The sequence below is a fragment of the Azolla caroliniana genome, unplaced genomic scaffold (assembly GCF_043228905.1).
Source record: "Azolla caroliniana isolate FFs.n. ecotype wild unplaced genomic scaffold, voAzoCaro1.0.p SCAF_13, whole genome shotgun sequence".
NCBI lineage: Eukaryota > Viridiplantae > Streptophyta > Polypodiopsida > Salviniales > Salviniaceae > Azolla > Azolla caroliniana.
This window is the reverse complement of record NW_028230448.1, coordinates 15799238-15816447: the sequence shown is the minus strand read 5'-3', so window position 1 is coordinate 15816447 and position 17210 is coordinate 15799238. Positions and strand designations below refer to the sequence as shown.

The following is a 17210-nucleotide window of genomic DNA, read 5'->3' as shown; positions in this document are numbered from 1 at the left end:
CAATTCCCGCTGACGCACCAGACATTAAATGAACATACTGGTTCCGAAACTCAGGCTGGACCCCAAAAGAGGTTTCCAAATACTCACAAAAACGCATTCAGTTATTTGTAAACTTCATAGTTCCACTTGTTTAAGCTTCAATGAGCCTTATGTCAAGCTGAATCTATGCAAAATGTTTGAATGAAGCTTCAATGATAATCCATTAGGCTGGTTTAATGTAATATCTCATCTATTGATTGGACAAATTGGAACCAGGTAATAAGAGAGGCATGCTTCAATAATAGAAGGATCATAATATATTTACAAAGCTATATGCATCTTAAATCATCTCACATTTTTTGCAAAGACCATGAGCAGTCTTTGCGAACAAATATACAGTTAATCAGTAAAATAAATTGCTTCAGGAGCAAAAGAATAAGGATGCCGAAAGATCTTTAGATTTGGAGAAACATCACAACCAGAGACTCATACACCCTCTTGAGGAGCAAAAAACTTCTCGAGCATATTTGAAATCACCAACAGTGATTGGTAGTCACCTTTTGAGCCTTCAATGATCACATTTTCCATTCGAGCCTGGATCCCTTGTGAATATACATCATCTGGCAGCACCTTCTGCTGAACTAGTTCTTGAAATACCTCATATCTCCCCTCTGTAGTCAATAATCTAGCCACAGAAGATACCGCTGTCACACCGCTTCTTAAAACATCTTGGAACGAGACCGGCCGTCTTGATAGCTCGACCATTGATACCTGCTCCATTTCTATGCAATGTAAGCAAGGAGTAAACATCTTAGCACAGGAAGTATCATTTGAAAACAAATTACTTGTGTATCCTGAGGTATGCCAGCTTTCTGTTTGGCTATTGCCACTGCTTTGGAAATCCCACCAAGCGTATCAACTAAGCCTCTTTCTTTTGCAGCTTTCCCCGTCCATACTCGCCCTTGGGCCACCTCTTCCATTTTCTCAATCTATGTTTGTGACCAAACATATAAAAAAGCCTTTAGTGCTCAATCGCATAAGTTTCTTTACTTCTTAAATCCGTCAAATACAGATGAGATTCCAATTGCCCTTAACCTTGGCATAGACGTTAATCCTAATCCTAAATCTGAATTTCTACATTAATCTCAACTAAAGATAGCCAAGTTGGCACATATCCTCACACCTTGCCACATATAATATTACAAATACAAATTCAGTCCACCAGAACTGCAAGAGCTACAAACCTCCATTGACCGTGAAAGGGCAGCTTTATCTCTGAACCTCTTGTAGGCACCCTGTGCGGATTTGGCAAAAAAATCCTTTTCATCAGGCCTGCACAAATGTTCCTTGTTTTCTCAATTCCTTTTAGTTACATATTTTTACAATTGTCGGCTGAGAAAAAGTTTCCCTGTGCATCACATTTATAAACATGGCTTTATGATTGAAAGACAATGCTAACACAATAGACAAAAGTAACAATGGCATCACATTTAGAAGAATGGCTTTATGATGGACAGACAATGCTAGCACAATAGACAAAAGTAACAATGGCAATATATATTTCGTGCACCAAAGATCATCATACAACCTCAGCGGACGCTGTTCTGAATCGAGTTCTGAATATTTCCCTCTGGAAATAACTTCCTTCGTGTAGCCTACTTTCTCATACAGTTTCTCAAGGCTAAATCTTCCTGTCAAATGAGGTACACTATTCAGGTTCGAAATATCGTTGGAGACATAAATTTAAGAGTTATATGTAATGTTGAGGATGCATTGCAACCTGTCACTACGCCAATTGATCCTGTAAGGGTAAGTTCCTCTGCAACAATTGCACCAGCTGCCATAGCCATATAGTATCCACCACTTGCAGCAACATCAACCATCGATGCAATTAGAGGTTTCTTTTCAGCTAGCAGTCTTAATTCTCTCCACATCCTGCAGCAAAAATTCAGTCACGTAATCAATGAAGAAGGCGAAAGTTGATCTCGCAAATGAAACTCTTTTACGACTATATTTAAAACATGTATTTGTTGGTCAGCTTATTATCTTTCCTTTTACTGAGCTAAGTTGTTAGGCTTTTTGGTGAGATCATGACCTTTGGCTGCCACCAAGTGTAAGTCTTTACTTCTAAATATGTTGGCCAAACTCTTGAACTAGTTTCAAATGATTGACCGTTTCTAGTTATGCATGCAGTGTTTGTTTGATTTTAATACTACTCTCTTATGCATCATCTATGATCTGATTATGGTGATTGTCCTGGGCTAAGATGGGTACATAATTCTGTGCGCGTGGTAGAATTCAATGATTAGACTTAACTTTCTAGAAAAATATATCTACATCCAATTAAGAATGATTTTCAAGCTTCCTGGGTAAGAAGGCGCATTCTTATGCAAAAACTATTTATATGGATATTCTCACAAAATACAACATCATTTCATTTCAAAAAACTAATCTGCATTGTACTACTGTCTCAGTCAATGCTGAAGAACATCCAGGAAAGAATTCTAATCTAATGACTCTGATTCTTGCCTTCCAAATAGGCCATACAGAAGAATGTGCAACATATAGGTATGCTGTTCCATGAGTGATTGTGCCTAAACAATTCAATTTTACTGAGATTGAAGTTAAGCCTCGAAAAATGGATTTTCCCACTGTCTATAAAGAAAATAGTAGAGTTTACTGATGAGAGGGGGGATTGTATAGACAAAGAAGACATATTATAGTTGCAGAATGAATGAATCTCACATAGATTCTTAATATTCGTTTCTGTCCCATAACATTAACTTAATACATGACTAATAATAATGCATTTACATAGAAAATGGCTTGTTCCAGCCTTAGAGGTGCTACAAAGGAATAGATACATACAGATCTGAAGCTAAGGCATCCCCTCCTGGGCTATCAATGCGTAAAATGACAGCTTTGAAGTTCTTCGCATCTGGAAAAGATCAAAACTCTAGTAGATTTAGACTCACATACAAACTAAGCTGCAACTAAGGAAAACACAGGCTATACATATCCTAATGTCACCCCATCTTCATGTGGATGTACTAGAAGAGAGTTTTCTCCAGAAACTGAAATATTTTCATGGTATTTTCCAGCATCAAATTTTACTGATTTGAAAGGCATGCTAGGAAGGTGTGTGAGTTGAAATCTTGCCCGAACCTTTTACATGTATGTACACTTCACTGACATTCTGGTAGAGCCATTCCTGTTCCCATCACTGGGATTTGTCACAACTGATTTTTTTTAGCAGTGCATGTCACCTCTCAGTAGGCAAATGTGTGGATTTTTTAGCACAGAAACATTGGGGAAGACTATTGAATGTGCAATAAATAAACAAGGTATTGAAATTTGGAGAACATAAGATTATGCTGTAAAGGGAAGTTTCTTTTTTTACTACTACACATATTAACTAAAGCCTGAGGTAAGAGATAGTCAAGGAAAACCCATGATGTAACTATAAGGAATTTATTGAAGCATTGGAGCAAGTTTTGAATGACTATCTAAATAAAGCTTCAATAACATCAGGAAAAGTACCCAAACTTCCAATATAGCATGTGTTTTACTTCAATCAATAAGTCACACATTAATCATTTTCACCTTTTCTTTCCCAGCATCACTGCATGAAAGGCATGACATTTACTTGCTGCTGCCTAGAGTACACAAATGACATAAGATATAAAGCCAAAGAAAAGAGACCTCGTACTCGCCGAATTTGTTCGATGAATTGATCACTAACTATCCCATCTCCACCAACATTAATCCCTCCGCGTGTACGACTTATGCTTCCAACTGCTCTCAAGATTGCAATTTGATTTTTGCTTCCAGAAAGATTTAACGTCCAAAACTTTACCCTTGAGTATTTTCTAAATCAAATGAAAAAGAAAATCAAATGAAGCATATGAGATTCTAATTGAGGCTGAGAGATAATCTAATCTCGAAAATTACTTTTTTCTGAATTTTATCAGCATGACTGTAAAACAATCATTTTTTAATTATTACAACTGTGTACCTGTTATCTATAAAAGAAATTTTCTTATCATCCTTCAATTTTAATCTATCTTTGAGCAATGTTTCCACCTGTAAACAGAGAAGAAAACTTGAAAAAGAAGGTATATAGAAGGAAGTCCATGAGATGCACAAGAGTCTACACTTCTTAATAATTTTGAATACACATTTATCACTCTCCATTTATGCTACTGAAAGGAAACAGGATATACAATGTAGAACCAAAGAGTCTCAAAATCCTAAGTATCACCATTACATGGAACCAAAAAAAGACCAAGGACCACTTGTTACATGATGTAACTTGAAAAATATTGACCTCATCGTTATATTTGATGTCAGTGATCCAGCCTCCTTCTTTCAATCTTTCTATCTCAAAAATGCCTTCATTGAGAAGGTTCTCCACATCTTCCTTGCATTTGCCTAGTTGAAAAGCTCAAACTATGATACAGATACAGATACTAGTATAATATAGATCTACTATTGGATTTAAGATTGGAAGTAAAATTGAGTAAACAAAATACCATTGAGTTGAGCAATTTCTTCAAGCCAGTTGTGGTATATGTCATCCAGCAATGCAGTGAGCATTTCCCGATTGGCCTCTGACATATCCTTTCTAGAAATCAAATCACCTGCACTTTTGTACTTTCCGATGCGTTCTACCTCTGGTTGCACACCCACCTTCTCGAGGACACCTATATAAATAGAATTTGAGTCGATTGGAAGATTGGCAGGATTCATCACATTTACATTCAAATGCCATCACCAGATTTAAGCTTCATCCTACAACCATTAGATATGTTATTTTTCCCTTCCATAAGAGTAGATATAGCTAGGAATCGGCAACGGTTCAGTTTCGGCTTAACCGGTTTGGCCTTTTCCAAACCAAACCGGTTAAAACTTAACCCGTTTGGAAGTTTTCAAACCTGAACCAAACGGGTTCCTAAACCATCTAGGAACTGGTTTGGCTAAACAAATTAAGCCTTAACCTGTTTGGGAACCCATTTAGCCCAAAATGGTTTGGTTCGGCTTGAGCCTTGCCAAACCAAGCTCAAACCGGTTTGGGAAGCTGTTGCTGCCTCCTAGATATAGTTGAAGTTATTACCATCACGACCCTAACATTAACCACTTGCAGGGAAAGAAACATTTTCGTCGCAATTTTCAATCTAAGGAAAAGATCCACAGAACAAAATATATGGAAACATCATACACAACATACATAGAGGGTGTTAGGCAAAATCCATAGAAAAAAGGCAGCTTCCTCCTCGCATTTCATGAAAAAGACAGGGAACACATGTATTTACAGTTTCTAACAGAATCTAACCTCCAAGAAAGGTAGCTTGAACTTTTAAACCATAAAGAGTTATGTACGCTCCAGGTGGCACGTACAATTCTTCACATGTACGTGCCAGGTAATATTCTTTCTCACCGCCAACGCTCAGATAGCTGATGATGAACTTTCCTGCATATAATCAAATGTTAAGATACTAATTTATTGATGCTCTCACCAATGGTGACTCCAAATACTGTATATGAAGATAATTCTAGCTCTCTGGATGCTCAGTTATAAACAATATCACAAAGGTCTTGTTAAGCAAGTTTTCAGTTGAGTTTGGACATACAAATATATACACTGACCAGATTTTTTGAAGAAAAGAATATGCCGACGGAGTTCCTCTATCTTGCCCCAGCCACAATCAAGCGGTTCAATCTGCAAAAACACACCTGAAACTCTGGGATCATATGCTGCTTTATACAGATTCTGGCATACTTGTGGTAGCGACAATCCAGATGAGAACCGTCCCTGGAACTGCTCTGTAATCTGATATAAATTTCATTTTCATTCTTAGTACACTATTAGTCATGATCTGGCTCTCCATTCTTCTACATTGCAGTAAGAATTTAAACTTGCCTTTCCTGAAAGCTTTAATTTTAAGACACTGCCCTTTTTGACCCTTTGCCATGGCACAGTAATTAGTAACTTCAACCGCATTACAAACATATCCCAGCCATCTTTCAGCTTATACTGCAAAACTCCAGATGGATATTCTTCTTCAGTTGGAGCTCCATTTTCAATTCCAGAGTCTTCTGCATTCTTTGGAACAGCACCATTTTTCTCTGAGGTAGGATTCAGAATTTGAGTAGAATCCTTACCTTCAGCACCAGAGGATCTAATCTGATATCTTCGCCTATGTACATAATGAGCTCCTATTGAATTCAGTCTTGATGAATTTGGTATAAGTGAAAATTGGAGTCTCTGTGCTGTGTGAAGTAATGACGACTGGCTGTAGAAGCTCAAAAAACATAGATGACATAGATCAGTCCGTCTGCTCCCAAAGGTTGTACATATTGATGCCTGCAATGACAGTGCCACATTTTACAGACATATATTGAACACTCATTACTTATATTCATGTTCATCATGAAAAAAAAATCTCTATTACATGATTTCAACATGAAATATGTACTTCTATCACAAGAAAGTATTCTTTTTAAATCTTTTCTGTACATTTTCTTTTGCATGCAAAAGAGTGGCATATAAAGGAGAAATTTCCAGATTGAATTAAAAATGGGTATTGATTGAATAACAAAAATGTAATAGGGTTTTAAATGCATGTGACATAGAAGGTTAGCATATATTGATATATCATTTTTTCTAGTTTAACCTATTGTCTGCATTCTGTATTTGGGTGTTGATCCTGTGATCAGTAATAAAAATGTTCTTAATATCTTATGAATCTTCATAGTTTTGGACCTTCATCCAGAGAGTTTAGATACAGTGAACCCCCCTAGAGTTACATCATTAGATGAAAATCCACCTAACAGCCGTGGGGTTGGCTGATATTTTTACAGGTTAATGGGCCTCTTGATACCCATATTAATTAAGGCTATCTGCTTAATATTGGTTGTAAGTATAATAATAACGAAAAGTTTTGGTCCCAAGATATCAGTGATTTATCAAAATTGGGATCCAAGACATATTCAAACGACTTGGTGCATGATTTTTTAAAAATTCCAAGCTTACATTAAAGTAAGAACCAAAACTTAGCTAAAAGATATGGATGTTCATCCATAACTCAGAAAATTCTTTGAATTGAATCCACAGATCACACTTGTTATTCTGAGTTCCTGCTGTACAATGCAGTCCCCCTCTGTGACTTGATGTTTAAACAGATCAAAAGCCTCATTTACATAGCTTACACATAGATACAGAGGGAGAGAAGAAGAATACCGTCTTGGACAAAGCTCCCAATCCTGCGTTCATTGTTGGTCGACAGCCCTATCAGAGGGAGATACGAAGGAGAAGAGATGGATGGACGCGTGGTCATCTACTGGTTCACACAAAACAACAGACTTTCGCAGACTCTTGCCTATCATCAATCAAGTGTATGCCTCCACCAGACAAAGATGAATGTTACATACATACATACATACATACATACATACATACATACATACATACATACATCATAATATCTATGAATGTTACATAAACATTCATAATACATATATACATACATACATACATAGCTATTATTCTCTCCATCAGTTTTTTGTTATATCTCCTATTGACACTTAGCATCACTCCCTCGTATTGGGGCCCTTATCACATTGTCCGTGTGCTCTTCCTATACATTCTTGTTCGTTTCGATCTATAACGACACTTGTTGCATGGCTTAGCTACTGCTTCAAATTACCCCAGCATATGTTCCCTATCCCTAAAACCTTGATTTGATTGTACTTTTGGTGGAACAGATTAGATGCGTTACTTTTGATTTTATTTTTCGAAGCATCAACCAATTTGTTACATTTGTTTGCATGCGGCACTGAGCAACAGAGAACGAAATTGGATTCTACGTAAATGCTCCCCATGACTTGGTTTATGATCATTTCTATGGGATCTCTCACAAAATCTCAATAGTAGCAAAAGCTAGTGGAAAGAGAGGTTGACTTCGAAAACTAATACAATTTGGATAGATCAAGGTAGAGACTTCCCTTCGGTGAATCATAGTTAACAACATGAAGGTGCCAACTATATACTAGTCATGCCCTCAATGTAACAAAGCGATAAACTAGACAATCATTGACATGGCACGATGCAATGTTGCAAAGGGAGTGAAATAATATATTCTCTATAGCGAAACAACATCAATACAACAATCAATCTAACCTATGGAGTCCTTCCAAGAGTAAGACTAAACATGCTTCAAGCATAAACGTATCACTAGATAAATGATTATATCAAGATGTATTTGCGCATACACTCACATTCACTCAAGTTGTTTATCACTTCCTCTCTTCTCTTTAAGCAAACATAGTTGTGAGTGCTAAGTATCATTGGACAAATGGTTTCTTTATTTATGTTAAAAAGACTCAACCCACATATGCCTACAAGCTAATTATCTATGGGGGAACTTGCCCTTAAAAGTACATGAACAATTATATGAGGCAATTCTTCAAATTCTCCTCGAATTCCCTGTGCCCATCTACCCTATGTTGCAAACACTAAAGTCTAGTTCTTAAGGGCTAGATGTTGCCATGGATATAAGCCTCCTTGGTATGCCTATGAGAAGCTAGTTGTGTTTAGGTAAAGGGAGACAATAGTATAATATCGTCTAAAAGAGTAACAACTATATGGAGTCTTCTATTTGTTTCCAAAAATGTGTAAGTTGAGGTCTCCTACAAATAGACTCAATACAACCAAGTATCAAGGAACTCGTCCAATTGGCAGTGGATGAATGTCATTGTGACCCATGAGACTTCCTTGTCTTTTCCAACCCAAGGAATCAACAACCATCAAGATATTGCATGCTAAACCAAAATGTGAAAGCCATACTTTTGTCCATGTTATAAGACACTTCAAGCTTCATTTTAATTTATTGTGATCATCTCTACTTTTAAATGACATAATATTAAAATTTCCAAAAGAAGATACTTATTCATTTTCTTCAAATGTATTTATTGTATTCTTAGTGTTTGGTCTTTAATGGGTGTTTTGCAAAATATCATATTTCCATTGGAAGAGAAATCACCACGTTGCATACATTAAACATAACGTATATTGAATTATGCTTATTTTTAAGAGGGCTCAAACTTGTGCTTGGATTTTGCTTTCTCAAGTCCACTTCGATTGACCAAAATACACTTCTGCTATATATCTACACTTTAAAATAATTTGTATGCTCAGCATAGTAAAAATCATTTCTATGATGCCCTTGCTATGGAGCTCCAAATCAGATATTTAATGACTCCCCCTCAATAGGAACAATTCCTCTACGATTTGATTTGATCAAAAGCCTATGAAAAATACCTGTGCAATATCACCAAAACTCGCATGCTAAGATAAGGGATTGGATGTTAATATCCTCATATTGGTAATTTATACAAAGTATCTAAATGTAGGAAGTGGAATGGGTCTCTTCATATTTGAGACGTGCAAGAAATAACTAAAATAAGTTTGTTATTAGCAAAATTTTGTAGGATAATGCATTGTTGGTATGGACGTGTGTGATAATGATGTAAGTATAGACTATAGACATGTTAACAATCTTCATTCCATAGGAATCGAAAACAGAAAACACCAAGCAATTCCTGTTGTTGATATTTTGTTGCTTTCTAATTACAACTAAATCTAGCCAAGAACAATATAACTAGGAATATGAAGCAATTGGGACTTGCTTACATTACATATTCAGCTTCTCAGTGACTACAAATGACATCAAGAGTCAATTTCTGGGGAATAAGTAAAAAATATTGAATAGAAACCAAAGAGTGCCAACTACCTATTATGAGTACATGTTAAAGGCATGCAATGAAACCCAAAATTTTGCATGATTAGATGGATAACCTTGCTCTGTAAGCTCAAAGAGTTCAGAAAGAACCCCCAACATAAAGAAGGTAATGGGTGCTCTAACTCAAGTCCCAACTCAACACTGATCCAAAATAACACCAGCTAAGCTTCCTGAATTGATGTAAGCCATTCAGTAAATAGACAATATACATCTGTTACCTGTTGCCTTGAATTAGAAACAATGCATTACATGATATTTTTTCGATCAATAAAAACTAAGCTTCACTGTCTTGCTTTTCGTTCGCCTCTTTCAAGCTACCTGTTACGGTCTCTGTTTGTTATTCTTCTTCTTCATCTTCTCCTCTTTCTACTTTGTCTTTTGGAGCATCTAAACTCTCGATACTACCAACTACACTCTCCTTCGGTTTCAGACTAGAATCAGTTACATCCTCCGATACCACTGTGACTAGTGTTTCATCTACCTTTTCAACATCCACTTGAACCATGTCATTACCGAGAGACAAAACATTTTTCTGCATTGAAATATCTTCTTCATTATTTGCAACCTCTGGTTCCATCACCTTCTTCTCTCTCTCAGCCAACAAGCTTGCGATTGAACCATTCCCACGAAAAGCTATTTCAAATGGATTAGTTGCTCTTTGTGCTACATCCTTGTTCAAATCCTCATTGATCTTATCAAAGTTCACTTCTTGACGAGTAGTTAGAGTGACACGACCTTTATCAACTCTAAGAACCCTTACTGGAACCTCTTGACCCACTTGGAATTGTGTTTCGAGGTTTGTGTTAGCTCCCCGGAAGATAACTTCTGAGGCTGGAAGGTACCCATCAGTACCATCAGGAAGGCTAAGGAACACACCTGATCTTATCATATTTTTTACTGAACCGGTCATTATTTCACCAATCTTGAGTTTCGATAATTGTTGGGATCGCCCCCGGCGAGGAGCTCTCTTTGATGCTTTCTCTCCTTCCCCCTCTTCTCCGCCTCCTTGCAGAAGAACATTTCCTCCTCCTTTCTCTTCTTCAATGAGCTCGAGAGATATTCTCTTAGCTTTCAAATCCACGTCTACAATCTGTACATTCACATCTTGCCCTATTTGAACCACATCTTCCACCTTCTTCACATAGCTTTTACTAAGCCTAGAGATGTGAACAAGACCATTTGTGAAAGCTCCCATGTCTACAAAAGCACCAAAGGTCTGAATTGCAGAGACCTTACCAGGAAAAGTAGCTCCAGGAACGAGCTCCGCGTTGGAAACAATGAGAGCCTTATTACTGTTGTTGTTGTTGTTGTTGGATCTTCTTCTTTCTCGAGTCTGGGCCTGTTCTTTTTCTGGTGAAGAAGAAGGAGAAGGATCTGTGGCTAAGGAAGCTTTCGGTTCTACCGCTTCTTCTTCAGTTTCTGAGACTGTGAGGTCTGGTACGGCAATGGCGACCTCTCCCACTATTGCAAAGGCTCGTCTGCTGCACACATTCTTTCGCCATCGACGATCAGGCGCAGATTTAACGAGGTGGAGGGACGGTGTCTTCTTCGTAATGGAGTTTGAGCGTCGGACATTGCAGTCATGGCAGATGTATTGTGCAGGTAGTTGGACTGTGGTGGAAGGAGGGCAGAGAAGAACAGCTGGCCCAATCATTTCTGTGTCCGTCTCTGTCTGCCAGGAAGAAGAAGGGTAATTCTTAAAACCCTAAAACCGCCATTGAATGGGAGAACGAACACAGCCCACTACGAGAGAGAGAGAGAGAGAGAGAGAGAAGAAGAAGAAGAAGAAGAAGAAGGGGAACAGGGGAACAGAGGAAGACAAGCGTTCTCTTGGATAAGATAATTTTGAAAACCACCAAAAATACCCCTAGAGTTTTCTAAAATTACCATAATGCCCCCCTCCTAAAACATTCACCTTACGCATTAAACACGCGACACATTCGGGTCATTCTTTAGCTACGATTGTAGAATAGATCGTTTGATTCTTCGTGATGAGTTGGTACAATGGTAAGGTTTGGGTTTGTTAACATGGAGGTACAAGGTTTGAATCTTGCCTTTTGCATGTAATGTATATTTTGAAGACGTTAATATATCTTTCTTTCTTTCTCTCTCTTTTTATTATAATTACCTTACCCTACTAGTAAGTTGTTTACACTATTAGTACTACTTCCAATTTTCTCATGTAAATGTAATCGTGAGGAAGCGTTAGACAGAACCGGCTCATCTGGATAACAACAGAGAATAAGATGAAGGTTTAATGGAGTAGCTTAACACACAGAGAATACGTGTGGGAGAGACACAGAGAGAGAGAGACACATAGAGAGAGAGAGAGAGAGAGAGAGAGAGAGAGCAGAACATAAACTCAATTCAAAAAACTCTAAAAAACTCTGTGTTCATACAACGTGCTAAACAACACTATTTATACAGGTCCATAAGGACTGACAGAAGTACTGATAGGTACTTCAATATTCCTACGTGCGATTGACAATAACTACGAGACAATGATTACCTAGTAGTCTAGGCTACTATTAGGCTTTCGGTTACCGCTTTGATCCGGCTACCCGGCTCAGGCTTATTCAGCCGATCTGGATCTGGTTGAGCTTGTCACTCAACACTCCCCCTCAAGCTCAACTTGAGGTCGGATCGTGGTGTCAGTGTTCATGGTAGCCGGTCCTTCTACCCAACTCCTTCTGGCGTCACTCTAGCTTGCTTGCGCTCCTCGTCAGGTTCGGTCCCTTTTGTTGCGACCCTTCTGGTTTTGCACACCTTGACCTCCTCGGTTGGCTTGTCTGCTCAATAGGCCCATTTCAGCTCCCTCGTTGTTGCAACTCCAACGCTTGTCGACCCATCGGTTCCTTCGTGTTGGTGTCGACTTCCGCTGCGTCCGTGTCTGTTTGGCCTTTAGTTTATCTGGCTTCTCCGAATCGGTTTCCTTCAATTCGTTCCAGCTCTTGTCTGAATCAGTCGCTCCCGATTCGTTCAGGCTATTGTCCGAGTCTGTGTTCTCCAACTCATTTTCCGGTTTTACGCCCTTCACCATATCAGACCATGTCCGGGTCTCAGCCTTCTCCTTCCGATCGACTCTGTCCTTCTTGACTCTATCGCCGCTGCCGCTCGTTCCGACTTGTTCGGATGTGCCAACTTCCTTTGTCGACTCGACTTCCTTTTTCCCTTTGTCTCCCCCTTTGTTGGTTCTTTCTTCCTCTCCGGCTCCTTGTCCGGTGCCATCCGATCCGTCTCATTTTCTCCCCCTCAAGTGCAACACATCGAGATGTTGAATATCGAGCATCTCCGAAAAATGTTGCAACTTGTCCGATCCTAGCGGCTTGGTGAAGATGTCGGCAACCTGCCGATTTGTCTGAATATACCAAAGTTCAACTTCACCGCTCAGGACCCGCTCGCAAACAAAGTGATAATGCACTTCTATGTGCTTTGTCTGAGCATGGAATACAAGGTTCTTGGCGAGCTAAATGTTGTTCATGTTGTCACAATAGATCAGGATCGGGGTCGATACCTCGATCCGGAGGTCACGCAGCAGTCGCCGAAGCCATATGACTTCACAAGTGACATTGGTAACACCCTGGTACTTAGCCTTAGTGCTCGATAGAGCCACTGTTGGCAACTTTTTGTTGCTCCACGCAACAGTTGCGCTGCCTAGAGAAAACATGTAGCCGAAGGTGGATCGGCGATCCGATGCATCACCAGCCCAGTCGGCATCTGTGTATCCGACCAGCTCTTCAGTTATACCATGCCGGTATAACAATCCCTGGTCCTTCGTGCCGCTCAAATACTGAAGAATCCGGTGTGCGCACTGAAGGTGCTCAACAGTCGGCTTCTGCATGAACTAGTTGATCACTCTGACCGGGTAACTGAGGTCGGGTCGAGTGATTGTCAGGTATATGCGGCTTCTGACAATTTGTCGGAACCGTTTCTCATCGCAGGCCGGTCCGGAGTTGGGACGGGGCTTTTGGTTCCGGTCCAGGGGTGTGGACACAGGTCGGCATTCTGTCATGCCGAACTTGTACAACATATTCAACACATAATGTCGTTGTGAGAGCAATATGCCGTCGGGGGTTCGGATCACCTCGATCCCAAGAAAATAATGAAGGTCCCCCAAGTCCTTCATTTCAAATGCGTCCGACAACTGGGACTTTACTCGGCCGATTTCATTGAGTCCGGGTCCGGTGATGACTAAATCATCAACATAAAGTAGGATGCAAACCGGACCGTCCGAACCTTGCCGGATGAACAACGATGAGTCGGATTTAGAGGTCACAAACCCCATCTTATGCAACCGGTGCGTAATCTTCACATTCCAAGCTCGGGGGGCTTGTTTCAGACCGTAAAGCGACTTCTTAAGCCGACACACCGCCGACTTGTTCATCTCCGACTGAAAACCGGGAGGTTGGATCATATAGACCCGTTCTTCAAGGTCACCTTGAAGAAACACATTCTTCACGTCCACCTGGTGAAGATGCCAGCCCCTTGCTGCAACAACCGCTAGTACCACATGAACCGTTGTCATCTTCGCTACCGGAGCAAAGGTCTCGTCGTAGTCGATTTCATGGGTCTGTGTGTATCCCTTCGCCACTAACCGGGCCTTGTACCAGTTAACCGAACTGTCGACACTATACTTTACCTTGTACACCCATTTGCAACCGATTGGTTTACAGTGTCGGGGAGGGTTAACGAGATCCCATGTGTCGTTGGCATCGAGTGCCCGCATTTCTTCTTCCATAGCGGCACACCAATTTGCGTCCTTTGCAGCTTCTACGTAGCTCTCCAGCTCACGCACTTCCGCCACTTTGGTCATGTATGCATAGTGATGCGCCATGTACTCATTGTACTCGTAATGCGTAACGGTGTTCTTCAGGCGAGAAGACCGATGTAACTTGTCATCACCCGATTTGGGGCCCTTCTTGGCCAGTTCGGACTTCGTTCCCGAAGATCCGCCTTCATCCTTTCCGGAGTCAGATTTGCTCCGATCCAACTCAATGTTGCCGGTTTCGTATTCCGGCATCTTCTTCTTCCCCTTCTCTTTGCGTATGAACCGTCTCCTCGGTTCCTTGCACAGGGAGAGTACGGCAGAGTCTCCACTACTCGTCGGTTCATCATCCAACTGGTCATCTCGACTCAACCGCTCATTTGGTCCACTGATCCGAAATGAGATCGGACTCTCTTCTAGAGTGCTGAAGTCTTCATCTTCTACCTACACCTCCTCGGGCTCACTAGCCTCATCTTTCGGAATCGAGTCTTCGTCGAGAGTTGGAGTCAGTAAGGAGTACCATGATGTCGTCTCATCAAACTCGACATCTCGGCTTACTCGGACCTTCTTAATCCGGGGGTTATAGCACTTATACCCCTTTTGCTCATGCGAGTAGCCGACTAGGATGCACTTCTTCGACTTCGGATCTAGTTTCTTCTGCTTCTCATCCGGTACATGCACATATGTTATGCTATTGAATATCCGAAGGTGTCTCAAATTCGGGTTCTGCCCGAAATATAGCTCATGTGCTGACACCTTCTCACCAATCCAGTTTTGGATGTAGACGGCCGTCTGAACCGCCTCAGCCTAGTAGAATTGGGGAATGCTCTTCTCCTCCATCATTGCCCTTGCCGTGTCGACAATCGATCGGTTCTTCCTTTTGGCCACACCGTTTTGCTCCGGTGTGTATCTGCAGCAGAATTCTCTCCGAATTCCGTTTTGCTGCAGATAACTATTGAATTGGCCAGAAAAGTATTCTTTTCCCCCATCCGACTGCAGGCACTTGATTTTTCTCTCTATTTCCCGTTTAACCAAGCTTTGAAGGTTTCGAAAACACTTGAAAACTTCACACTTCCTCTCAATGACATAGATCCATGTGTGTCGGCTGTAGTCATCGATGAAGGAGACGAAGTATTGACTCCCGCCAAGACTAACGTTTTGTGTCGGTCCCCATACATTCGAATGGATTAGATTGAGCTTGTTACGGCTCCGGTTTCGTTCGGTGGGGAATGAAAGCTGGTGTTGCTTCTCGAGTTGGTAGGCTTCACAAATTTTGGACTTCCGACCGCTAAATTTTGGCAAACCAAAGACAACTTGATTTGATTGCAAGTCCTGAAGCCTCTGGTAGTTGACGTGGCCGATCCGCTTGTGCCACAGGTCGATGTCCGACTCGACCTTCTGCCCTTTGGCAAACATGGCGGTGCCAACGTCATTGGTGTTGAGGATGAACATCCTCCCTTCTCTACACCCTTGCGCAATTATCCGGCCTTCTTCCTCGATGAAGCACCCGAGGTGCGTAAACCGCACCTACATTCCCTGGTCGATGATTTGTCCAACTGACACTAGGTTCTTTGTGATTGTCGAAACGTGTAGTACGTTCATCAGCTTCCGCTTTTGTCTGACATGGCTTAAAGGGACTTCTCCGACATGCACAATCGGGTGAGGGGTGTCGTCTCCGGTTTCGACAATCCCCGGTTGTTCCGGCTTCTCCAAAAAAGAGAACCACTCTTCATGGCTCATCATGTGGTTGGACGCTCCGGAATCAACGTACCATATACTTCCTCCGATTTGGAAGTAGTCTTCTTCATCGAGTTAGCCTTGTGCTTCATCACGAAGGTTGGCCCTTTCCCAGTTCCGGATCCTTCTGATCCTTCCACATAGTGCGAGCTTTGTAGGTTCTCCCGACCGGTTTTGCCAGATCGGCGAGCTTCTTCCAGCACTCTCTTTCCTTGTGGCCCTTTTTGCCACAACACCAACATTCCATGTCAGCCTTTCCTTGCCGGTTCCCGGCGCCGCTTTGACTCCCCCTGCTTGTGGAGGGTCCGGAACTGTTGTCGGCACCACCTCTGTGCCTCCGGTCCTACTCTTGCCTTCCGCCTCCATTGCGTGTCAACCCACCTCGTCCACCACGTCCATGGGGCCAATATGTCTCCATGTACAACATCTGGTCGTCTGATTGAGTGGTCCTTGATTCACTCACGTGGTTTTACTCAACCATCAGCATCGATTGCAAGTCGAAGAAAGACGGTGGTTTCTCCCGAGTGCAGATGGTTGTCCGGATTGGCCCGTACCTTTGCGCTAGACCACCAAGGCATATTTGGACCATCTCGTCTTCATCCACCGTCACGTTGATGGACCCAAGTGCGTCGCAAATCTCCTTTATCTTGGTGGTGTAGTCCGTAACCAACATGTCTCTTTGCTGGATGTTGTTCAACTCTTGCCAGAGCTGCAACTTACGGGATGTGGTACTCGCGGCGAAAATCTTCCTTAGTTTTCCCTAGGCCTCCTTCGACATCTTTGCATCCTTGATGTAGCCGAGCATCGGATCGTGCACACAGGACGCGAGGCAGTGTGTAACGGAATGGGAGGCAAGAGTGATTGTAATGCAGCGGAAGAAGATTGAGTGTGTGTGTGTGAGAGAGAGGAACCAGAGAGAGAGAGAGAGA

At 41.3% G+C, this 17210-nt stretch overlaps 2 protein-coding genes across 2 annotated transcripts; both read right to left on the bottom strand.

The window, feature by feature from the left end:
- Positions 1-256: 256 nt before the first annotated feature.
- Positions 257-7396, bottom strand: SPPA (signal peptide peptidase). The gene is made up of 14 exons (XM_087329285.1): positions 7220-7396; positions 5900-6343; positions 5626-5809; positions 5312-5449; positions 4512-4682; positions 4307-4410; positions 3995-4062; positions 3682-3848; positions 2848-2917; positions 1760-1914; positions 1568-1670; positions 1224-1311; positions 825-968; positions 257-750 (listed from the first exon to the last, which is right to left on the bottom strand). Exons 1-14 carry the CDS (start codon positions 7250-7252, stop codon positions 466-468), a joined length of 2154 nt encoding a protein of 717 aa, XP_087185411.1. The 5' UTR covers positions 7253-7396; the 3' UTR covers positions 257-465.
- Positions 7397-9717: 2321 nt separating this feature from the next.
- Positions 9718-11570, bottom strand: LOC147856344 (polyprotein of EF-Ts, chloroplastic-like). The gene is made up of 2 exons (XM_087329449.1): positions 11550-11570; positions 9718-11469 (listed from the first exon to the last, which is right to left on the bottom strand). Exon 2 carries the CDS (start codon positions 11431-11433, stop codon positions 10117-10119), a length of 1317 nt encoding a protein of 438 aa, XP_087185575.1. The 5' UTR covers positions 11434-11469; positions 11550-11570; the 3' UTR covers positions 9718-10116.
- Positions 11571-17210: the final 5640 nt, after the last annotated feature.

Coding starts and splice junctions, on each gene's coding strand:
- SPPA (XM_087329285.1), bottom strand. CDS start 7,252: ATGAACGCAGGATTGGGAGCTTTGTCCAAGACG. Junction 4,683..5,311: donor TCAAGCTACCTTTCTTGGAG/GTTAGATTCTGT, acceptor CTATTTATATAG/GTGTCCTCGAGAAGGTGGGT. Junction 1,671..1,759: donor ATCAATTGGCGTAGTGACAG/GTTGCAATGCAT, acceptor CTCATTTGACAG/GAAGATTTAGCCTTGAGAAA.
- LOC147856344 (XM_087329449.1), bottom strand. CDS start 11,433: ATGATTGGGCCAGCTGTTCTTCTCTGCCCTCCTTCCACCACAGTCCAA.